The sequence below is a fragment of the Alosa sapidissima genome, chromosome 11 (genome assembly GCF_018492685.1).
Source record: "Alosa sapidissima isolate fAloSap1 chromosome 11, fAloSap1.pri, whole genome shotgun sequence".
NCBI lineage: Eukaryota > Metazoa > Chordata > Actinopteri > Clupeiformes > Clupeidae > Alosa > Alosa sapidissima.
Window position 1 is genome coordinate 36963788 of NC_055967.1, and position 24861 is coordinate 36988648.

At 43.7% G+C, this 24861-nt stretch overlaps 2 protein-coding genes and 1 long non-coding RNA gene across 9 annotated transcripts in view; 2 read left to right on the forward strand and 1 right to left on the reverse strand.

The window, feature by feature from the left end:
• celsr1b (cadherin EGF LAG seven-pass G-type receptor 1b) overlaps window positions 1-13597 on the forward strand; it is a 62631-nt gene extending 49034 nt beyond the window's left edge. Inside the window, exons 26-35 of the mRNA XM_042110048.1 lie at window positions 1418-1530; window positions 1625-1704; window positions 1931-2057; window positions 6335-6460; window positions 6656-6789; window positions 7988-8094; window positions 8315-8458; window positions 8672-8893; window positions 9224-9509; window positions 11391-13597. Coding sequence (XP_041965982.1) covers window positions 1418-1530; window positions 1625-1704; window positions 1931-2057; window positions 6335-6460; window positions 6656-6789; window positions 7988-8094; window positions 8315-8458; window positions 8672-8893; window positions 9224-9509; window positions 11391-11415 — 1364 coding nt within the window. The 3' untranslated portion in view covers window positions 11416-13597. The remainder of the gene's footprint in view (window positions 1-1417; window positions 1531-1624; window positions 1705-1930; window positions 2058-6334; window positions 6461-6655; window positions 6790-7987; window positions 8095-8314; window positions 8459-8671; window positions 8894-9223; window positions 9510-11390) is intronic.
• LOC121723895 lies at window positions 11526-16913 on the reverse strand. Its single transcript, XR_006035075.1, has 3 exons — window positions 16813-16913; window positions 14722-14861; window positions 11526-11591 (listed from the first exon to the last, which is right to left on the reverse strand). It is a non-coding gene; the product is annotated as an uncharacterized LOC121723895 (long non-coding RNA).
• gramd4b (GRAM domain containing 4b) overlaps window positions 16300-24861 on the forward strand; it is a 40289-nt gene continuing 31727 nt past the window's right edge. For 3 of the 7 annotated variants that reach the window (XR_006035069.1, XM_042110061.1, XM_042110062.1), the window contains exons 1-2: window positions 16305-16593; window positions 21945-22161. Coding sequence is in view for 6 of the 7 variants with exons in the window: in XM_042110061.1 (XP_041965995.1) it covers window positions 16565-16593; window positions 21945-22161 (246 nt within the window). In the remaining variant the exon portion in view is untranslated. Of the gene's footprint in view, window positions 16594-16642; window positions 17161-21944; window positions 22162-24861 lie in introns of those variants that run through there. The other 4 variants (XM_042110066.1, XM_042110063.1, XM_042110065.1 and 1 more) reach the window with 4 other exon arrangements.

Sequence of the window (24861 nt, forward strand, 5' to 3'; positions counted from 1 at the left end):
TCACTAGTATGGCCCGCATCATCTGATCACTAGTATGGCCCACATCATCTGATCACTAGTATGACTAGTATGGCCCACACATCATCTGATCACTAGTATGGCCCACACATCATCTGATCACTAGTATGGATTGACAGGCAAGTCAAGCATCTTGTACCCTGTTGGTTGTAAGCTGGCTAAAGCCTATCAACTGTCAAAGCCAATACATCTGTGTTCTCCTATAAATAGGTATTGATGGTAATCTCTGCAGCTTTGTGTACATAACACCCATGCACATGATATGATCATTATGGTCTGGCATGTCCATATTTAATCTCAAATACCATCTTCTGCTAGCCTGGGTAACGCCAGACCTCATCTCATTGAGATGGGGTCTGGGAACTACACATTCATTTTCTCGTATTCGAGAAGTGGTTTACGAATGCCCAGAGCCGTTTATTGGGCGCTACGAATGTCTATCAAATGCGTCTGTACGTAGCTCATAACCGCTTCAGTGTGTCGTCATTGTCCTCCTCCGTTCTGTGATTGGTTCCTTCATTGAGGTGAAAATGTGTTCATGGAATCCAGGCTGCCTAGCAGTGGGAATAAAATGGTGTGTGTAAGGCAGCCTGGGGAAACCAGGCTAGTCTTCTGCTCCATTACGTTTTGTTGTATCGCCAACATCAGTTTTGACAAAATGCCATGTTACCAATACAAGACATCTTACTGTTCGATCATTACACTATTTTCAAACATAACACTTTCATTCGTTCCAACACAAATAAAAGGACACAAATGTTTCTATATAAGGAATAGCGACTGATCTAATAGCTGCAGCATTCTGAGTGCAGCCATATGTGTGATTGATGGTGAGTGATAAACGCTCTTTCCTTCCCAGAAAACTATTATCTGACTGGCAAGCACTCATAATGATAATAATGAAGTTCCAAGTTTCATGTGTGGTTTTAATGACCTTTAAATACTTTTGAATTAATGACCTTTGAATACTTTTAATGACCTTTGAATACTTGAATACTTTTACTCTGATTAATTGTTTAATGTAGTCACAACTGCACATTCAACTGGATTATTTCTGTCAGTGTTAGATTGGCATTTGACAGTACAGTAGATGAAAGACGTATGAGGGTTTTGTTTATGAATATGGACGTCTGTTCCTAAGCCCTGTTCCCTTGTGAAACAGCATTGCAATGGGGTTTCCCACACAGTTCAGGAGGATGTGTGAAGACAATTCAACCCCTCTCGTCTGTTCAACTGTAAATGTTTTGCTTTTGTGTCAACAGTAGAGAGTTCTTTGTAGGGCTGTTGATGTGTAATCATTGGTGGTGCTCTGTGTGTGTGTGGGTTTGTGGGCGTGTGTGTGGGTGTGGGCATGTGTGTGTGTGTGTGTGTGTGTGTGTGTGTGTGTGTTGTCTCTCAGGGTTGGCAGTGGGCCTGGACCCCCAGGGCTATGGGAATCCAGACTTCTGCTGGCTGTCAGTCCATGACACCCTCATATGGAGCATCGCCGGGCCCATAGCTGTTGTAGTGCTGGTCAGTGTGTTTACGTTATTGTTGTGGTGCTGGTCAGTCTGTTTACGTGATTGTTGTGACGCTGATTGTTCTTGTCCCCCCCCCCCCCATGCAGATCAACATTGTAATATTTGTGCTGGCTGCCAAAGCGTCTTGTAGGCGGAACCAGCGCACCTTTGAGAAGTCTGGAGCAGTGTAAGTCTTGAATTTCCCCTTGGGGATCAATAAAGTATCTATCTATTTATCTGTCTATCAATTAGTCATCGGCAGACATAACGCTGCTCTTCTACTGACGAATGGGCACTACAAATCTGGTGTCTGCCTCAAATGACTTCATCATATCTCTCTATAATATGACTTGATATTAATTGGAAGTTAGGTTGAACTGGATCTTTCTTCTTCTCTATTTCTTTTCCTGTAGATGTGCACTGCGTGTGGCCTTCCTGCTGCTGCTGCTCATGAGCGCCACCTGGCTGTTGGGCCTCATGGCCGTCAACAGTGACGTGCTGACCTTCCACTACCTCTTCGGCATCCTCAGCTGCCTGCAGGTGAGTGAGGAGAGGCCCTCTGTCATCAGCCTGACATGAGTTTACCACTAGAGAGGACTACTCTGAAAAGAGCAATTGTGCAGCTAGTTTAGTACTTTAAAGGGTGTGTTAGGGGCAGTATAAATAGATCTGGTGTGTTAGGGGATCTGGTTTGTTAGGGGCAATATAAATAGATCTGGTGTGTTAGGGGATCTGGTTTGTTAGGGGCAGTATAAATAGATCTGGTGTGTTAGGGGATCTGGTGTGTTAGGGGCAATATAAATAGATCTGGTGTGTTAGGGGATCTGGTGTCTTAGGGCAGTGGTTCTCAAATGGGGGTACGCGAAGGCACTCCAGGGGGTACGTGAGATTTTAACCCTTTTAACCTAGAAGCCGATTGACGCAAAGTGCGTCAAAAACACACCCTTTCTTCTCTGTTACATTGCTCCGCAACTGTTCATAGCAGCGAGAAGCCTTTATTGTGTGACAGAGCAGAAGTGGGGCTTTCCAATGAGACCATGGACTTGTCTGTACGTTAAAGTATGAAGATTAAAAAAAATCATGAAATTAAATCAAATTGCATCATATTTACAGTCTCTGCGTTCACCTGCGCACCTATTACTCTCGTTTAAATTACTCGCGAACCCGTGAACGGATAGATATGGCAAGCATATCAGATGAAAGAGGAGACACAGGGCTATCCATTGGTACCAAATATGTCGATCCTTCTAGCTTATGAAAACAGAGGAAGTGACTGCAATAATGTCATGTACAAAAACCAACACTGCACACCCATTACTCTCATTTGAATTACTCGCGGACCTGTGATAGATATGCCACGCATGTCAGATGAAAGAGGAGACACAGAGCTATCATTTGATACCAAGTAAATCCTTCTGGGTTATGAAACAGACGAAGTGACAGCAAAATAATAACTTCATATAGCTGGACTTACCTCACGTTTTTGTCTGTTTTTGTGGCAAAGCATGTTTATAATCCAACACTATTGTGTGTTTCTCTATGGCAAAGTAATAGTAATAGTAAGGCATAATCCGGTTTTGAGATCCTAGCAAATTCCTGCATGGCATTCAATTCAAGGCTCACATTGCATCCCAATTTGTTCGACAAAGAAACACCTTTTTTGCCTTTACTTTGTTCATGGCAATGCAGTAAAAAGTTGTAGAGAATCATGAGTGCAGACAGGCACACACAGGTTAACACGTAAACTCGGGTCAAGTCAGGTCAGATCAGTTCGTGTTACAGATATGGAGCGCAGAAAGGTCAATTTTAATCACTAAATAAAAAAAGGCATTTATTTCTGTAAGGTGCACACCACATATGTCTGTAAATTGCTCAGCCCCAGAGAATCCCTCCACTGTGGCAATGATATTGCCAGATTCAGGACAGTCTGCCCTACACACACATGAAATGCATGTAGAGCTATGAACTTGCTGTGGTGAGATACATGTCAAAATATAAGATTTTTTATAATACGCTTTTTATATTTTAATTCTTTAAAAATCAATATAACATCAATGCTAGTACTAATACATGAAAAAATTAAAGTATACATATATTTAAAAAGTAGACTCCATGCAAAAATACTTTAAAAACAATTATTTAATAAATATTTCAGGAAAATGTAAGTTCATAAAATTAATTTTATATTTTAGTAGGCTATTCAATTTAATTATCCTAAAAACCCAGTCACCCCCATACCAGGATGGTTCGACCCAACCTGTCACATGCCACCCGCCATCACCTGTCAATCACTGTCAAAACTCAAACGATGGAGTCGTGGTTGAAGCATATAGCGGTAATTCTTGTGCGCTGGTTAGGGGGTACTTGGCCAAAAAAAATATTTCACATCACTGAAAAAAGGTTGAGAACCACTGTCTTAGGGGATCTGGTGTGTTAGGAGCAGTATAAATAGATCTGGTGCGTTAGGGGATCTGGTGTGTTAGGGACAGTATAAATAGAGATGCACCGATATGGAATTTTAGGGCTGATAACTATAACCGATATTTATTGGTTTGTTGTGGCCGATACCGATACGATAACCGATAATATTACTCTTGAAAAAAATTTGGGGAAAGCATTTAATAAGCATAATTTTATTGCTATGTAGACATATCGAGGCTTGACAAAGTCACGTGACGGCTCCATGCTGGACGGCAAAAAGATGGGAGACGGACGGCAAATTACATTATGTCATAAAGATTATGATGAACTGAACACCATTACTATAACATCTTTGTAGTTCAATGTATTGCTGTTTGGGGTCTGATAGTCAAAGAAGATGCCAGTGGTGTTGTTAGATGAAATGGGTCATGATCGCAAATGTAAAGTTATTAAAACTGGTGGTAACAGCAAGGGGAGATAACGTTACGTTAGGCTACTGTAATTAACATTATGGTAAATGAACACCCATAAGTATTTCTGGACTAAAATATTGCAAAGCGATTTGGTTACTTTATTTGTCTTGCTTTTATCAGTTGTAACATAGTCAAAACGTTAAGAATGTCATATCAGAACATGAAATAATAACTAGCTGCCACACTTAGAAGCTAGCTATTCTAGCTAACGTTTATCGTAGCTCATAGTGCTAGGGCTAATGTAACTCGTCAGTTTGTACGTTGCCCAGCGAATAAACTTCTTACATGTCTTAAGTTAAAGAATTGAAAGAAATAGGAAATTAAAAAAAAACTTGAACGGTATTATCTGTTTACATTCAGATCTTGCCAAAGACTTTGCCTAAGTGCTATCTGCCGTCCTGTTCAGAGTCTATGGTTGCTATAGCAACCGCTGCTGTGCTTCATACACTGAGGAGATAAGCATGCAATTGTGGTTGAAATACTCCCGAAACACAAAGAAAACAAACCAAAATATATCTATGCAAGAACATGGGATGTTGTTGTATTCCAAACAATAAGCCAACAGTCGTGGAAGGGCATTACTACGGTTAAATCTCACTATAATCTCCTAGCTGTGCGATATGTCCCATTACAACCCATTGATTTGATTCGTGTTCTTGCCGTCCACTAGGCTATTTTGCTGTGGCGCGAACAAAACGTGACGTCACTTGCAAGGGGTGTACACGTTAAGTGATACTATGACAGCAGTTATGTGATATATTTGTCAAACTAGGCTTTCAGCTCAGATCTGTGCGCGTTCTCGGTGTTGGGATGACTTTGGCCAATCGTGTAACGTGGAGACGCACAAGACCGCCTCTATTTAAAAACAATTACTTCCGCATTCATGAGCGATAGCTTAATCTACACTGCAGTCATTTTTTGTGTCTAACCTATAACATCAAATAAATCAATTGTTATCAGTTGTTGTGTGGTATGCACGTCCATAGTGGGATATTTACACGCACAGCACTATTAAAGCGCATTCGAGATTCAAAATGTTAGCAGAGGCGGAGCTCCACCTGTAAGATATATGACAGAATCTTACACGTGAGATAACTTTGTTTTTAAGACAATTGATTGGTCAGTGTGCGGTAGATTACACGATTTGAGCTATAACTTAGCACATAACCTCCTCCCGACCAGGTTTGGTTGACAGCATAAGATACCATGGTGATATAGCGACACTAAAACAGATCCACTTTCGTGTCACAGCATAGCCTGGCTTTGAGCGCAACATACCTCGCTAACCCACTAATCGAGATTCGTAGTACACCCCACAGCACAAGACGGCTCTAGATAGGGCTGAGCTCCGCTCTGTTAAGGTTAAATGGCGGATCATTCACGAGAGGATTTTGAGATGCACAGATTCCCAAATGAACGCATATCCACAGATTTTGTTAGACTGGTGAAATACATTCACACCGCTGACATTATATTAAGGAAAAAGTATAGCCAACCAAGCTCAAGTAGGCTAGCTCAGTGTAGCCAGACGGACCTTACATAGGCCTAAATTAGGACTTTAAAAAATATCGGCGCAAATTATCGGCCAGAATTCTGTTATCGGACCGATAATAATATTTACATTTTTTCACTTATCGGCTAATAATATATCGGCCGCCGATATATCGTGCATCCCTAAGTATAAATAGATCTGGTCCAAACACTGAGGCATGTTTTTTTTGGCTTAGTTGTGTTCTGAGTTGTGCGTCATGCACTAGGTAAATGAACGTTGTCGGTCCAGAATACACAGGGGATTTTCATCATACTTTTATCATCCATCATACGTATTCAGACTTATTTTTAATAGTTAATATTTGAATAAAAGATACCTTTTTGTTTGGTGAGGTTCTAAGTGTGATGTCTCTCTCTCTCTCTCTGTTTCAGGGTATCTGCACCTTCTTCTTCCACTGCATATTCAACAGAGACGTGCGAAAGAACCTAAAGGATGTCTTCACTGGGAAGAAACTCCAGGTGGAGGAGTCGAGCACAACCAGGGCCACCCTTCTGACTGTAAGGCCCTTCCCCACTCTTACCTATATACATTTACTCTTACCTATATACAGTACATATACATGCAGTGAAGCCTTATTGCCTTATTCCCTTCCCCACTCTTACCTATATACATGTACATGCAGTGAAGCCTTATTCCCTTATTCCCTTATTGCCTTATTGCCTGATGGTCTCTCTCTTCCTCACTCTCTCTAGCGCTCTCTGAATGGTAATACGTACATAGAGGACGGAGCTTTGTATAGGACTCCTATCGGAGAGTCCACTGTGTCTTTGGAGAGCAAATTCAGGTCCAAGAGTCACAGCAGCAGCTACCTCGCCTTCACACTCAGGTATGCACACTCACTCATGGGTGTTGTCAAAAACATCTTAATCTGTCTAATCACCTCTCTCCTACTCTCTTTCACACACTCTCGCTCTCTCCTTTTTCTCTGTTTCTTAGCTTGTGTAAGGTTCTTTGTTTTCAACCTAAACGAAACACCATCGAGACATTCACACAGTCTGGCTGTTCTCTCATAACGTGGTTAAACTCATCTCACTGGGCTGAATGGAAGTTGTCAGGCAGCTGCTGGAGCTTTACATGTTTACAGTATCCAAACAGCTCTCTAGTCAGTTGGCTTTACATGTTTACAGTAGCCAAACAGCTCTCTAGTCAGTTGGCTTTAAGTGTTTACTGTTACAGTATCCAAACAGCTCTCTAGTCAGTTGGCTTTGTGTCATTGGACCAATGTTGTCTGAGTAGCAATGTTCAGAGAACATCTGTACTTTTGGTTAGTGACACAGTAGATGGTCAGTGATACTGTAGATGGTCAGTGACACTGTAGATGGTCAGTGATACTGTAGATGGTCAGTGATACCTCAGATGCCTGGAAGAGCACGACTGGAGATGAGTGATATGCATCAAAGGCAATGATAGCAGTGATATATACATATAGAGAAGTGTTAAGAAGTGTTTGATGTTAACTCTTGGTCTTGGTTAAGAGCCATGGTTAATAAATCCTGGTTAAGAGCCATGGCTAATAAATAGATTTGTGTTTTTTTAATTAGAAAACAATGTGTCCTCTCCATGGTCCAGTGACACATGTCTTGTCCCTCAGCCCTGTTAGCAGTGTGTGTGTGTGTGTGTGTGTGTGTGTGTGTGTGTGTGTGTGTGTGTGTGTGTATGTGCATGCACAAGCACTGTACACACAACACACACCCGTGATAGTTCATGCATTGCATGACCTCTCTGCTCTTTGCTCATGGGGGAAAATCGTTTTATCTAATGAAGAATGGGCTTATTTGTCATGTCAGGCCAGCACTCACTTCCAATTATGTGCACAGTGCGGTACGTCTCTGTTTACGGCCGAGCTGCAATGTGACTCAGGTTTTATGGCCGTTTTTAAATGTGTGTTTTACGACCTTGCTGTGGAATGGGGAGGCGCTGACTGAGAGCGAGTGTCTGTGTGTGTGTGTGTCTCATGTGTGTGTGTTTGTGTGTGTATTTGGGTATGTGTCTCATGTGTGTGTGTTTGTGTGTGTTGACCGCAGGGAAGACTCGGCCCAGAAACGAGGTGGATCCCAGGGCACCTCGGCCAAAGGAGGTCCCGACGAAGGCGACTCATCCCTCTTCTACCGCAAGAGCAAAAAGGGTGTTGGTGAGGAGAGACTTCTCACTCCAGATCAGCTTTCCTCACTCAAGAGGAGTTTACTATGACGAGCACAAGGACAGGCGGCCAGTGCCCAGTGCCTCTGATCAGTTGTTAAAATATAATAAAATACCTTTTCATAATAAAATACGTTTTCACTGAAACTATGACATAACAAAAGTGTGCTTGTGCGTGTGTGTGTGCGTGTGTGTGTGTGTGTGTGTTTCAGATTCTGATTCTGACAGCGAGTTGTCTGTGGATGAGCACAGTAGCTCCTACGCCTCCTCCCACTCCTCAGACAGTGAGGCCGAGGACATGAGCCCCAAGCCCAAGTGGAACAACGAGAGAACCCCAATGCACAGCACCCCCAAAGGTATGGACACACACACATACATATATACACATATATACACACGCACACACACACACATACATATACACATATACATACACACACACACACACACACACACACACACACAGACACATACACACACACACACACACACATATACAGTATACACATACACACATTAGTGGTTCGCTTACTTAACACTGATCACTGACTGATTGTTGTGTTATTCAGTGGATACAGTGTCCAATCAGATGAAGCCTTACTGGCCCGTGGAGCCCCCCACAGCCAGTGAGAGGGAAGATACTAGTGGGGGGGAGGAGCTGCGCGTGGAGACCAAGGTGAACGTGGAGCTGCATCAGGAGTACAAGCTGAACCACAACGGAGACGCACCGCAGGAGAAGCTCAGCCCAGCCAGCCAACCCAGGAGCAACCGCCAACCGGAACAGAGGAAAGGTGAGAGAGAGACAGAAAGAGAGAGAAAGAGAGAAAGGCCTCTGTTTGTGTGTGTGTGTGTTGTTGTGTGTGTAGGGACAAATGGAGAAATTCAGTCAAATGTGGAATGCTACTTATTGGATCTTATTGGACTATCATGCTACTTATTGGGTCACTCCATTAAAGGCTGTAATCTGACTTTTATGTTTGAATCAAAGCATGTGACGTGCAAAATGTACTGTATCATCTTTTATGGTCTCTCTCTCACATGCTCTGTGTATCTGTCTGTCTCTTTCTGTGTGTGTGTGTGTGTGTGTGTGTGTGTGCGCTCATGCTTGCCTGGCCTCTTAGGTATCCTGAAGAACAAGATCACCTACCCCCCTCCATTAACAGACAAGAACATGAAGAACAGACTAAGGGAGAAGCTCAGTGACTACAACTCCTCCACGACTCCCTCCAAAACGCCGTCCATCGACTCCACCGAGGGCATCCGCTCCATCACGGGGGGCATCCGCTCCATCATCAAACCCCCGCCCAGGCTGCCCGTGCCCCCTCGCAACGGCCTCACCGTGGAGCTGGGCACAGAGCTGGAGCCCGTGAACGGCGGAGACGGAGATGGAGATGGGTCAGATTCAGAGTGAGTGACCCGCCTCTCCTGCTCCACCCGATCATGGCCTAGTCTCCTGCTACACCTGATCATGGCCTAGTCTCCTGCTACACCTGATCATGGCCTAGTCTCCTGCTACACCTAATCATTACCTAGTCTCCTGCTACACCTGATCATGGCCTAGTCTCCTGCTACACCTGATCATGGCCTAGTCTCCTGCTACACCTGATCATGGCCTAGTCTCCTGCTACACCTAATAATGGCCTAGTCTCCTGCTCCACTTGATCATGGCCTAGTCTCCTGCTACACTTGATCATGGCCTAGTCTCCTGCTACACCTGATCATGGCCTAGTCTCCTGCTACACCTAATCAGGGCCTAGTCTCCTACTACACCTACACCCGATCATGGCCTAGTCTCCTACTACACCTGATCATGGCCTAGTCTCCTGCTACACCTAATCATGGCCTAGTCTCCTACTACACCTGATCATGGCCTAGTCTCCTACTACACCTACACCCAATCATGGCCTAGTCTCCTACTACACCTACACCCGATCATGGCCTAGTCTCCAGCTCCACCTGATCATGGCCTAGTCTCCTGCTCCACCTGATTATGGCCTAGTCTCCTGCTCCTCCTGCTCATGGCCTAGTCTCCTACTACACCTACACCCGATCATGGCCTAGTCTCCTACTACACCTGATCATGGCCTAGTCTCCTACTACACCCGATCATGGCCTAGTCTCCTGCTACACCTAATCATGGCCCAGTCTCCTGCTACACCTAATCATTACCTAGTCTCCTGCTACACCTAATCATGGCCTAGTCTCCTGCTACACCTAATCATGGCCTAGTCTCCTACTACACCTGATCATGGCCTAGTCTCCTACTACACCTACACCCGATCATGGCCTAGTCTCCTACTACACCTGATCATGGCCTAGTCTCCTACTACACCTACACCCGATCATGGCCTAGTCTCCTGCTACACCTGATCATGGCCTAGTCTCCTGCTACACCTAATCATGGCCCAGTCTCCTGCTACACCTAATCATTACCTAGTCTCCTGCTACACCTAATCATGGCCTAGTCTCCTACTACACCTACACCTGATCATGGCCTAGTCTCCTGCTACACCTGATTATGGCCTAGTCTCCTGCTACACCTGATCATGGCCTAGTCTCCTGCTACACCTACTTCAGGGGTACAAATTCGGTTAGAAGTTTTACCTGAACATCTAATAATATCCACCTGGATGTTTTTGTGATGAACATCATCTAAAATCCACCCAAGTCTAGTTAGTCTAAATGCAAGTCCTGGAGAAGGTGGATAAAGCTATCTACCACCCCACCTAGTGGCCACTTTTATTACTACTCTCTGTCTGGCCAGGTTAGATGTGTGCTCCAGAAAGCAGGATTGGCAAGATAAGGTCTTAACACGTAGATTGATGGGATAGATCCTTGTGCTACAAAGGTGAAGGCTCACCGATACCAATAGAGCAACCGAACCCTATCTGCTTCCCAACCTGTTTTGTATCCAATACAATTAATTGCTGTTAGTATCAGCTCAGGCCAGAGGTAATATCCATGGGTGCTAGAGCTGAAAACTATCAGTCACCATTTTTATATGGAGACACCAAACAAGAAATCAAATCCAGCACCAGAACTTTTGAGGTGAAACATCTATTTTACCTCATATCATATCTAATAAGGAGGAGTATGAGGAAGTATTTTGTTATATCCTGATTATTTTATCATGGGATAATGGTAGCCATTAGACTTCAGTAGCACTCAGATGTTTGATAGATGTGTTATTTTTATATATGTATATATATATATATATATATGTATACATATATATATATATATATATATATATATATATAATGTCTTATTACTTTATCCTTCTTGCAGTGGAAGCAATGAGACCTCTATCTGAAGAGTCCATGCAGATCTCTGTCGTTCCAAGAAGGATCCACAGTGTCTCCCATGAGGTTGCGGAGACAGGACTCTACAGGAGCCTGTGGGGGACTAAACTCTACCTGTGGTCCTGGCCAAACACAGCACTTCACTCGTGTGGAGGACAGTCTGCATGGCTGTGGTCCTCACCCTGGCCTGAGGAGAAAAGGGAAGAATGTACAGCAAAGTAAGTGCCACTGATCAAGACGAGGACTCCATTTGGGTGACTGAGCCCTGCACACACCTGTGACCTGAGACCTATCGCGTGCCAAGCACAACGCAATGTGAAATGGCCAAGACTTGACTTGACGCAATGTGAAATGGCCAAGACTTGACTTGACGTGACGCAATGTGAAATGGCCATGGACAAGACTTGCGGGGCCTATTGAGCTCTTTGGAGGTCCGCTCTGAGAGAGCTCAAGCATGGTGTTCATTCAGTGGCCCCTCTTCTGAGAGAGCTCAAGCACGGTATTCATTCAGTGGCCCCTCTTCCAGCATCTAGTCTTCACTAGTGAAGGCAGGCAAGTTTACGCTCATAAAGTCAAGAAGTCAGCACAATATGGACCTTGTTGACCTTGTTGTTAAGTCTCAAAATAAGTACCTTTTGCTTGTTGTTGTAGATATTTTGTACTTTAATTGATTTATAGTTGGAATAAACATTTGTAAATTGTAATTAGTTTTTTTAAACCCATATTGTATTTCTGTTTAAATGTGTTATTTGTTGTTTTTTTTACAGTCCAAGACATTTTTTGGTAGAACACAGATGATAAATGTGGTGCCTATTTTCACGTCGTACTATCAGTCCCTCTTGAGAAGACCGAATAGTTAGGAAGGTAAAGTTAGTTACAGTAATCAGTTAAACATAACCATGCACAGCACATTTAATCCAAATGTGTCTTTGGCAGGACTATTCAAATAGTGATTTGCATTTAATGTGTTCATATCTGGTCATGTTTGAATTCTTATTTATTTATGTTGTATATGTGACATGAAGAAGTGCTGAACTTTTTTATTTTTCTTTCATCTGAATATCAGGACATTTTCATATAAACATGTAACTGAACATGCTAAAGAAGCATCCCACAAGGCTAAAGGAGTGATTGCATCAGCAAAAGAACCAAATGGCACAGTCAAAAATGTACATTATAAACTTGTCAAACTATTTTTGTAAGCCTATGGCTAGTTCAGTCCTCAGTAATTGTAGGAGTCAGCTGCTAGTGATAGGCCAAGATTTTTTCAGCATTCTGTATTTTGGTAACACATTTAGATTATTTGTGCTCTGTGCTTCTGCAGGCCTTTTTCAATACAGTGTAGTTTGACTGAAATAGATATTATACAGAGAAATATAAATTCCCACCTGCCCGATCCGTTTTTTAAACCCTTAATCCTGAAGCCTTTTGAAATGTCAGTGAGTGCCAACGCCGTTATCTATTACTGTACCAATGCTGTTTCATAAACCACAGTGTTCTTGCTTAATAGAGACATTTTTGAAAGCTGATTCCAACTCCATTTTTATCCATAAATGCAGTGATGTATTAGGTTAAGCCTTGACAAGATTTATTATGATTATTATTACCATGGAGACAGTGTTAAAAATGATTAAGCACACCACGGTGCCTTCGTCATATTAAGTCTGCCGCTGAAAGTGCTTTCTTCTGATCAAGCACCCCAAAAGGAGTTAAATCCTCCCTAGTAGAGATCCCTAGATTAGTAGAGCTCCCTAGATTAGTAGAGCTCCCTAGATTAGTAGAGCTGCATTTCCTGCTGTCTCGCATCTCCAGTCAAATGTGCTAGCCAATCCCCAGATGTACTGCCAAACCAATATGCTTCTTAGCACTCTTCTCACCTAATACACAAGCTTACATCAACATCTATGTATCAGAAAAATCACTTCAGATGAGTAGGTAAGGGCAAGACCTCTGGGGCTACAGCCCAGGATATGGCCATGATGATATGAAAATGTATCCATACTCAAACATCACACTTTTCTGAAGTCATTGTTGATATTGTTACTTGGATCACAATTTTTATATTTCAGACCATGTATGACTGCAGACACTGGAGAAATACAATACATGTAATAAAAAACTATTTATTGTTTTGTCTTTAGACACTGGAAGGAACACCACTGTAAAATAAAATGGCAAACGTCTTTTCTTTAAGATTGCTCAGTTGCATGTATTTTATTATTTAATTATGTGCACAATAATTTATTGACTAACTTGACATAACAGTAAGCAAAAAGGAAGAGTTACCTTAATTAAGTTGCATGGCTGGCCTCATAAGCCGGTGAAGTAGCCTACTCTGTTATAAAAATGGATCTCATCACATCCCCTTGGCTATCCCAGAGGAAGATTCTCTAAATATCCCTAACCCTTAAACTGACTATAAAAAGCCTTGTGAAGAGCTTTCAGTGCTCTGTAATCAGCTAAGTGAAAGTTGTGGTCAGTTTGACAATGGAGGTTAAGTCAGCAAAAACAGTTAACATTGCTGACATCAGCTTCAATGATTATTTATCTCATCTTTTGAAGTAGGGTTTCATGTTAATTCCTGGTCTGACAATGGCTTTTTGAAATAAAACAGTTTATCAGGCCTATTTATATTGACATAGGCCCGATACAAATCGAAGTATATTTAATTTCAGATTCACTCTATGCTTCTATGGACTGTATGAAATACAGATACAGTAACCTTTACTGAACACATTAAATACCAAAAGCTTGGTCTATGTCTACTAGTTCAGATGCATAATAAACTTTACTGAACACATTAAATACCAAACGCTTGGTCTATATGTACTAGTTCAGGTGCATAATAAACTTCAGTGTAACAAATAGGGCATTTGGATATGTTTTTAAAAAATTGCAACAAGAACACAAAGCAGTTTGTGGAAGATTTAAACTGTAACAAAGAGCGAAGGGTTAAAATTCTTTGTACAAAATGAAGAAGCCATTGACTGAACATTATCTAAACTCATTGCATTGATCATTACGTATCAAAGGTTAAAGAAACTGCACTGGCTTCTGGTTCAGTTGATTTGTCCTTAAATAGCCCCTCTTTGCTTCTCAAGAGTACTGTGCTGCACTGTTCTCCCTGAAATGGATCCCCCAGATGACATTTCCTCAGTACCGTAAGTGGTATGATAAATTATGATTCAACTGATGGTAGATGCTATACACAATTCAGTTGAATCTAAATTCTCAAGGCTATATGTGTTCTGTGTGTTTGTGACTTTATATGGCAGGTTAGATCAGTTTGATATATTTTGCCTGCTATGATGACTTACCTACTACCACAAACAGCTTTTAGATGACACACAAGCAAGCTGGAGCAGCCACCCAGTGCTCTAGATGGACACTCCTCACAATGCTCTGGTCAGCCACCCAGTGCTCTAGATGGACACTCCTCACAATGCTCTGATCACGGCTGTAATTGTTAAGGCAGCAGAGATGAAAATATTGGCCTAGCCTACTTACTTGCGCTCAGTGGTCTTAGTTATAGTGTATATCAAATGGTGTTAGTTATAGTGTATATCAAATGGTGTTAGTTATAGTGTATATCACATGGTGTTAATTATAGTGTATATCAAAGGCAACAAGTTGAAGCTGTAATGGAGTAGTGAAGGGAAATATGGAAATGTGGAAGTGCATGCTGGATATAGCTGTTTTGGGGGGAACCACTTCAGATGAGCATGTTTCATTGCCTATCACCACTGGATCATGGGGGTGAGAAGGCATAGACTAGACCACAGCATGTTGTGAAACAGTATGTTATGTATTGTGCCAATGCATAAACTATGTTTCAGTGATGTAGCAGGGGGGTCACTTGCGCTTCAGCCTGGTTGGTGCTCACGGAACAGGACGCAGAAGTCAATGAGGAAACCCAAGGTCTATCTAGGACCAAGGAGCAGGACCGGAGCACACAAAGCTTTTAGTGAATTTTATTAGTGCAAAACGACTAACGTTTCGATGCCCATGCGTCTTCTTTAGACTCAGAGTCAATATGTTTCAGTGATAGTTACAGTGTTGACCAAATTAATATAAGTATCCATTCCTTGGATGCTTCCTGATCTACAATGGTCTGAAATGCATTGTAGTCTACAATAAAATAAAATAAACAAATAAACTAAGAAAACCCTAAATTGTCAATAATTTACTACTAACACTGTAGGGTAGGCTACCTTTGTCCTTCTGACACAGTATTTAAAGGTCGAAAGGCATCTGCATATAGAGTGTCTTCAGCAGAACTGTGCAGGGTCCAGGATGGATTAGATTGACCAGACAAGAGTTAGCCAGGACAGGAGTGCTTCATGCGCATGAATGACGGTGAATACAGATTACTGATGTGGCCTGCTCAGTCACCAGGCCTCAATCCAATTGAGCATCAGTGGGAAGACAAGGCATGGGGCTCTCAGAGGTGAGGTGAGGGCCGCAACACAACCATACTTGCATCACTCTTGGGAACATTACACATTTGGTGTTCCTCTCACACCCAATGACTGTAAAAATAGTTTTACAGTCATTGGGCTTGACTACTCAAGACTGCTTGCAATGATCTATTATAAACATAACGCGATTATCATATGCACTCCGTCAACATAACCGCAATTTGAAGCCCACGTTGTTAAAATGCTGACAGGGAAACGTCGAGCGAATCTGCTTGATTTAATCAGCAGTGTATTTCCATGCTTGTTCAGAGGTTAATATTGATGTAGACTTTAGAACTTATACCGGTCTGTCTATTTAATAGGCTAACATTCATGCAATATATCTTGGCTGCTTATGATTATGCTACATTATTTATAGAGGCTGTTTACGGGCCTAAACGTTTTCTTAATAACTTCATAACAATTAACGTCCCCTTTAAGAGACTCAGTCGCTGACATTGACGAAATTTCCTGGTGTGAAGCTGGTATGTCTCTGTGAAAATCAACAACAGATAGAAACAGGTTAGCCTACTCGCAGACTTGGGTGGACTTCTTCTAAGACTATTCAAGACAATATTCAAAAGGTAAACGATTAGAAATAAAAACGAACCGAGGTGCTTGAATGCGAGAGGCCGACAACGCATTTCTCCGCGTGCTCTGAGCTGGCTGGCTGGCTGAAGGGGGCGAACCTCGCTTACTGTTAATGAAACTTTGTTTCGAATTTCGGCCTGGGTAAGAGCACATTTAAAAAAAAAAACAATCTTATTAAATCTTTTGTGGAATGTTTTGTCATTTGTAGTTCTATTTGAGTGTTGACAGAAAACGCAAATGTGCTCGTTGCATGGACAATGCAAACCAGTGTTCTGTTGTAAAGTAAAATGTGGCGCATAAATTAATACCTTTAAGGGGTGGGCTAGGCTATGTAGGATTAGCCTACGATGTCACTTTTACCTGTAGCCTTCCTGTACGTTCAGTCTACGATAACGTTACTTCCTTCATCTGGGTGTTTGTTACAGTGTGTCGTAAGGTTGATCCCAAGCCAACACCTACTGTTGCGCGCTTTGTTATCTCGCACCGTCCCATGCGATGTTGGCAGCTGCTTGAATATTTGCGAGATTAGGAGGCATTGCTGTTCAATAGCCTAGTACTTTTTAATATGACGAGGACAACAACGACAGTGTGGTGACTCCGGGTTAGTCAGACTCAGTAGTCTAACAAATTGACAGACACAATGGGGGTTCAACTGCCACGGAACATCATCGGAATGGCAGTCATTGGGCACAGATAAGGTTTTAACAGGTAGGCAGTAATGAATATTTTTAAAAGATATTTTGAAGTCTTTGTAACATTCATTCTAAACAGTATTGTGTCTGGGCTCTTTTTTGTCATTTTTGTTTACGATCTGGATTTATATCCACCAGTGAGTTCATTCTATAAGCTTACTCCTATGGCGCCGTGTTCGGTTCAGCAGATCGGTGGCTTTCATTAATAAAACATGAGAATTCTATGCCACAACCAGACGTAGCCTATATCTAGAAAGGCGAGGTAATGAATCAATGTAGCAGTTAAACGGAAGTGCCAGACACAGTGAGAAGGCAACAGGGCAACGACTTCATTCGCCAATTTGTAGACGGGTATCCTTCAGTTTGAATTCTGCTGCTACACCTCAGAAGAGCGGGAGACCGTAGAGATTCAACTGAAGGACACCTGCAAAGCTTCACTGGAGGGGGCAGGGTTCAATTAAACCATCTCACACACCGAGTTCATCGATCCATTCGCTATTTTGTAGGCTACTGCAGGATTAGGTTGTTGATTCATTTCATGAATGTTAAACGCCCCAGTGATGGAGTTCCTAACATGGCATGCTTATAGAATCTGCGGTTATTATTAGCCTATGCTTCATCTGCACCCCACCCACCCACTCTGACGGTTTAAGACTTGCTCCATCTCTCTTGGCATTCCCATACTCAATTGCTCAACTGTATAACTTGCATGACATGGGCTTGCAGCTAAAAGCAGATTTTGGGTTTGAGTAGTCCTTTCTCTCCATGTCTCATTTGGTCTTTCTGGTGTTTTCATCCTGTCTTCCCTCAGTACTTCTGCACTTCATTCCGTTTAAGATGGAGCTGCAGCATATCAGCCCTTTCCAGTGTTTCCCATACATTGACTAATCTGTGGCGGGGTGCCACAAAATAAAAATCGGCCGTCACAGATTAATATTTTGTTTACTAACTATGTTTAATTTAATTTAATTTAAATATAAGTTCAAATCCTAGCATTGCCATTGAGCTGCGCTTTTTACGCACGCAGCCTTTCCTTGCCCCGCCCCGCTCTCTCTCGTAGCCCGCTGCCACTCCTCTGCATGTGCATTTAACAAAATATTCACGATTGTTGAAGGATTGTTGTTGCCACATAGAAGCATTGCATAGAAGACGTCTAGCTAAATTGCTATTAAATCCGCTTAGCATCGTGACCATGCTGCGCAAATTTGTTCAAAACTGCTGCATTGAAGTGAACTCTGCTAAGGTCTTATCACAACATAGTAGGCTACATTGTTGAGACTAAACTGAGTTAAGTTATGAAATCAAGCAGTATCTCAAAGCTAACGTTAGAATACTGTTTGGATGTCGAATTTAGCATGCATAGCCTACTTACAGCTGCTTGTCAATTTCGTTGAAGCTCATTTTATTGACTCTGACACTGAATGTTTGCAAAATCCCGATGGAAATGGAAAAGTGTTTACCAAAATTCAAAAGTGCTTGTCCCAAGGAGAAGTACGTGAACCTTTATTTTAACTAGCCTATGTAGAAAACGTTATGAATTGCATCCACACATCAGCAGCCTTTCAACTGTGTTACAATTGCAAGGGTTCCCTCAAACGTCTTAAAGTGACAGGCACTCAATTAGACCTATACACTACCAAGACCAAGTGGGAAACACTGCTTTCTCATGCTGCAGAAGTATCTCTCTCGGACTAGTTATACCACAGTCATTTATTCATTATGTCAGCCCTTTCTCATGCTGCAGAAGTATCTCTCTCGGACTAGTTATACCAGAGAAATGTATTCATTTCTGCAATACAGTGCTCTTTCTGCTCTTAGAAGCAGGCTGGGGCGGATGTGTGGGTTTGAAGTGTGTCTCTCTCTGGAGTCGGCTCTTTTCTCCAAACACAATAAGCTCGTCTCTGGTGGCACGCAGTCCATCTGCACCGTCCAACTGCTTTGTTTGTGGGTCTTTTCTGTGAGCCCGTCTGGCTCCAACCCGGTTATGTTGCTGCAAGAAAAAACAGTATGAACGGATAATGGGTTGCCCTTCCAGTGGAATAGTAGACTGACAAAGGATTAATATAGGATGAATATATGAATATACCCCGTAAAGTAAACCGCAAGGAGACGCTTTGTGTAGGGAGTAGGGGAGTTGGGAGTGGGGAGTAGGGAGTAGGGAGTAGAGTAGGGAGTGGGGGAGTAGGGAGTAGAGTAGGGAGTGGGGGAGTAGGGAGTAGAGTAGGGAGTGGGGGAGTAGAGTGGGGAGTAGGGAGTGGGGGAGTAGGGAGTAGAGTGGGGGAGTAGGGAGTGGGGGAGTAGGCCAGTAGGGAGTAGGGAGTAGGCCAGTAGGGAGTAGGGGAGTAGGGAGTAGGGAGTGGGGAGTGGAGTAGGGAGTGGGGGAGTAGGGAGTAGAGTAGGGAGTAGGCCAGTAGGGAGTGGGGGAGTAGGGAGTGGGGGAGTAGGGAGTAGAGTGGGGAGTGGGGAGTAGGGAGTAGAGTAGGGAGTGGGGGAGTAGGGAGTAGAGTAGGGAGTGGGGGAGTAGGGAGTGGGGGAGTAGGGAGTAGAGTGGGGAGTGGGGAGTAGGCCAGTAGGGAGTAGGGAGTGGAGTAGGGAGTGGGGAGTAGGCCAGTAGGGAGTGGGGGAGTAGGGAGTGGGGGAGTAGGGAGTGGGGGAGTAGGGAGTAGAGTAGGGAGTGGGGGAGTAGGGAGTGGGGGAGTAGGGAGTGGGGGAGTAGGCCAGTAGGGAGTAGGGAGTAGGCCAGTAGGGAGTAGGGGAGTAGGGAGTAGGGAGTGGAGTAGGGAGTGGGGGAGTAGGGAGTAGAGTAGGGAGGTGATTTGAAGAACTGAAGAGGTGACTGTGCAGGACGAGCTGGATGAGAGGGTTTGTTTGGATGATATTTGGTGGTGGGGCTGAACCCATAAGGACTTGGTGGCACAGGGCTGAACCCATAAGGACTTGGTGGCACAGGGCTGAAGCCCCATAAGGACTTGGTGGCACAGGGTTGAAGCCATAAGGACTTGGTGGCACAGGGCTGAAGCCATAAGGACTTGGTGGCACAGGGCTGAAGTCATAAGGACTTGGTGGCACAGGGCTGAAGCCATAAGGACTTGGTGGCCGACCGTGCTGAAGCCAACCCATAAGGACTTGGTGGCACTGGGCTGAAGCCAACCCATAAGGACTTGGTGGCACTGGGCTGAAGCCAACCCATAAGGACTTGGTGGAAAAGCAGAGGTCTGTGCTGTAGCCTAATCCGTAACTGTCAGCTCAAAAATGGCTTCAGAGTCACAAAGATTGAAATGGTCGTGTGAACTCCACCCACGTTTCCTGTTCATCTTTTCCTTTGATGTTTTGTGTGCATTTTTGAGCACCTGCAGGCATAATTCAGTGTTGAGGTTGCAAAGCAATTCATGTTCAGTATAATGAAAATATGGAAAGTAACAATTTCTAAAGCACCTCCATACCATCATGATTTTACTTCTCTGAATGTCTCTGAAATATATGCACATTCACAGGCCACAAAGCAGCGTGGTTGTGAATCAATGTTCCGTAGATGATTTGGTTAAAGGCCTGTGGATGATGAGCCTCATGAAAGGACTTTAATCAGACCAGTGAGAAGTCCCTCAGTCCAAAGCACTTGCTGCCGTGTATAAGCATGCTGTGGAGTAATTAGTGACCGCTCGCTGGAGGTGCTGCTTTCTGCCCATTGCTGCCCGGCCCTGGTCCTCCCGTGGTGCCCCTCTGCCAGCATGTCCCTCTGTGCCCCCTGGCAAGGCCGGCCCTCTGTGGCCCACCCACTCACACTCTCGCTCGGGCTGGGGAGGTCATCGCTGTTGCCCACCCCTCACTCACTCTCTCGGGCTGGGGAGGTCATCGCTGTTACTTTTCATCTGTTGTGTTTTCACTTTCTTCTGCCTGACATCTTCTTTCCTCCCCTCCCTCCCTCTCTCTTTCTGTCCCTGAGGGGGCGGGGCTTGAGGCCTGCTGGGACCAGGACCCCCGGCCTGCCGTCTGACCTACATACAGAGCAGGGTGCCAGGCCAGTCCCCAGATCATTCGAGCCCCACGTCAGAGTTTCTCCCTCTGTTTCTTTCTTTCAGTTCCTCAATCTCTCTGTGACATTCTCGGTGCCTCTCTCTCTCTCTCTCTCTCTCTCTCTCTCTCTCTCTCTCTCTCTCTCTCTCTCTCTCTCTCTCTCTCTCTCTCTCTCTCTCTCTCTCTCTCTCTCTCTCTGTCTAAATCACTTGCTGCTGCATTTCTGTCTTTTTTTCTCTTTTGCTCTCCCTCTCCGCTTCTCTTTCTCTTGTTGTCTCACTCACTCTGTGCCAAGTTCACACGGCTCATTGTGCCCTCTAGGAAGGGCTGTACCACTTCAGAGAGTCTGAATACAGTGGCTTTGAGACAGGGCCTACAGTGTGCTAGTCCTTGGTACTGGTAACTCCTAGAGGGAGGATTGTGTCTCTAGTGGAACAGAACAGAAAAGCTCAAAGGCTTTCTGGGTACTTGCTAGACTTTAATGTCTGTCTTTATTTTTGTTTCATTTTTAGTTGTCTTTATTTGGATTGTAAACAATAGCCCATGGTAGGTTTAATCCTGGAAACTATACTGTGAACAAGACTTTTCAACAAGAGCTTGCACACAATAACTTTCAATTCATGCCACATGCCACAAATGCCGAGTTTCGTATCAGAATCAATATAATAGTAGCAAGTAGCTATTGACATTGTTTACATTCATTTGTGGATTGCCTGCTATCTCATGGAACCTGCTATCTCATGGAACCAAGTAAATGTGACATTTCATCTCTTGTCTCCCCCACAGGATTGTTGTCCGCCATGTTAAGATAAAGACGAGAGGATCGGTGTTAAAGATGCTGAAGCGCCTGGACAAGATCCGGTTCAGAGGGCAGAAGCGTGATGAGTTCCTGGACCTGGCCGAGTCCCCCAACGCCTCAGACAGCGAGTGTAACGATGACATCCCCCCGCCAATGATGAGGCCTCGCCACTCCATCAAGGAGACGGAGGAGCCTCGAGACCCTGTGAGTCCCCCACCCCCCCCCCGAGAACTGCTTCCTGTCACTTCAGAACTGTGCCATGCTCTCGACAACTCCTACAGAGAGCAGGACTAACGCTCCCAAAAGATCTCCTAGCTCATTATCTATCACTATCCAGTGATTTCCATTACAGCCTTTTACTCCCCTGGGTCTGTGGAGGCTCTTGTAATGCATTGAGGCGTCGTGGACATGTAGATCAGTCATTTATTACAATCTTTAGGGTACACATGCCCTTCCAAGTTAGTATTTGGAGTGTAAAACACCTTAATTGTTCACATTTTATTTTCATGAATTTCTAAGTTCTAGCGCTCCGTAATTAAAAAAGTGATTTTAGTGCGTATGAGTGCGATGGTGGGGCATTGCCCCTGCGCTGTGGTTGGCAGCAGGGCAGCAGGGCAGCGCTCCTCTTGTTTTGAAGTGCTCTTGACGGCTTCATTAAGTCTGATGGTGTACAGAAGCCACCAGAGGCTCCCGGTTTCCAAGAGCCTCCAGCCAAACATCCTTTTGATGTGTCCCGCTCCTGATTGGCCCTCCTGCGGGTCTGGATCCAGATGAGACTGGTGGACAAGCGTGTGTTTTGGGGGGGAGGGGGTGTATTACGGTGGCATGACGGAGTTGAATTCTTCCTGTTGACCATAGAGATGTGTTGTTTCCATGATGATTTGATTGAATGTCCAAAGCATTGCCTGCTGTTTTGGTTGAAAAATTGAAGAAGTCTCGAGTCCAGCTTCTCCCATTCATTCCATCTCGTATGAGGTTAATGTTTAACAGTTAACAGTATCTTAAAGTCACACAGCAAGCCCAGCATGGACAATAATGTAATTTGTCTGTGCTACTCGTGAAACTATTTTCCCCATGCTATGCTTTGGTATAAAATGCAGTAGTAGTAGTTCTCTCAGCTCAGCGGTACCCTTTTTGAAGTTGAAATCCTTATACGGTAGTTCTAAGCACAGTTGACTGCTTTTGATTAAGTTGTCTAATTGCTAAATAATTACTAGCAGAGTTAGCTATCTGTGTTTACTGGAGTCCATCTTGGCCTGAAATCTAAGCTCATGGCAGTGGAACGAGGCCATGCAGGTCAGATTAGACGGAGCCTCTGACCCTCGTCCAAATGATGCTGATCTCAGTCCACTTTCGGGTGACTTCTGTCCCGCCTGTCCCGATGGCCTCTGGCTGGAGTCTGGACTGAGCCTAGTGAGACATGAAGTGATGACCGAGGCAGGTGCCCCTGGTCCCATGTGTCCTGGTCAGCAGAGTTCAGAGCCGCCACTGGAGGTCCGGCAGGCCTCAGGGTGTCAGGTGTCAGCCTCAGCGCTGTGCTCTTTCAGTCCCCTCCACGCAGGCTTGAGCAGGGGCACGTACGCACTTCAGCCTCCCGATTTAACGCCATGGTTGTTGTTGGGGTAAAAGATAAGAATGGCTGTGACGCCCATACTAAAAGTAAACATTATCTTTGTCATGAGTTGTGACCCTCTGAAACTGGAGCACTAATCATAGCTGATCTACCTCAGCTATGTGAGACTAGAGGGGTCAAGCAGTGAAACTTGCTTTCTGTCACGGTTTTTAAGATTGAAACATTAAAACTGAAGCAACCTCACCGGCTCCCTGTACTAAGGTTGGGTGATTCAGTATTGTGTGCGAGTCCATTGCCAAGCAGTGTGATAATGGAGTTTGGTCTGATGTAAACTGGCCCACAAAAGGGGGAGTGGTAAAGAGCAAGTTGCAACACTGAAACTTTTGTTATTGTGTTGAAAGGTTGCTCATTGTCATTTGTTTTGTCAGTGAAAGCCATCTGTTGGCACCAACTTTCACTCCACTTTGTATTTAAGATGGGTTATGATGTGAAAGTATGGGGTGGGGGTATGAGACCATGGGTGCACGACTGACACGGAAGGCTGCCTGCTCTGTCTTCTGTCTCCATGGAAACAGCTCGAGAGATGACATTGTTCCTGTTTTCTTAAAATAATCTCATACTTCCATGAAGGTGATGTCACTGATGAAACCCGCCCCTCCCATCATCACACATGAGACATTGGAGGCGTCTGATAAAAAAAAAAAAAAATCAGTCTTATTTGTTAAATAATGCATTCTCTCTGCTTCAGTATTTTAGGAGCTGATCAGTAACTTATTCCCTCTGATATGTGTTTCACAAAGGACTGCTTCCTGCTAGACTATTATTGTTGAACATTAAGTATGCTCTGCAGAATATTAAATGTCAAAGGATATGTGTTTTTTGCACATTTATTATCAACACTTCTATTCCTAATGTGGCTTTTTTCTGCTGGTTTCCCTGGACTTCATACAGTGCTTCACTTGATTTAAAAAAATGATTTTTGTGATGATCTGTACCCAGGGTGCTGAAAGCAGTTTGGTGGTTGTAAAATATGCTGAAGTTATTTCTGGAGAATGTGTTTTTAGTTATTTTGTTGTAGTCTGTACTTAGGGCAACCTCTCTCTCATTGCCACTGTCTCAGTCAGCTTACCTGCACTATATGTACATGTACAATACAGTAGTATGTTGACCTGCTATGTAGTCTAAAGCCCCATTCACACCAAGAACGATAACTATAAATAAATATTGTTCTTGTTAATATGAATGACGACGTTCACACATAAACTATAACGATAACGACATGAAGAACGATATTGTTGGGGATCACTTTCAGAGCGATTTTCAGAACGATA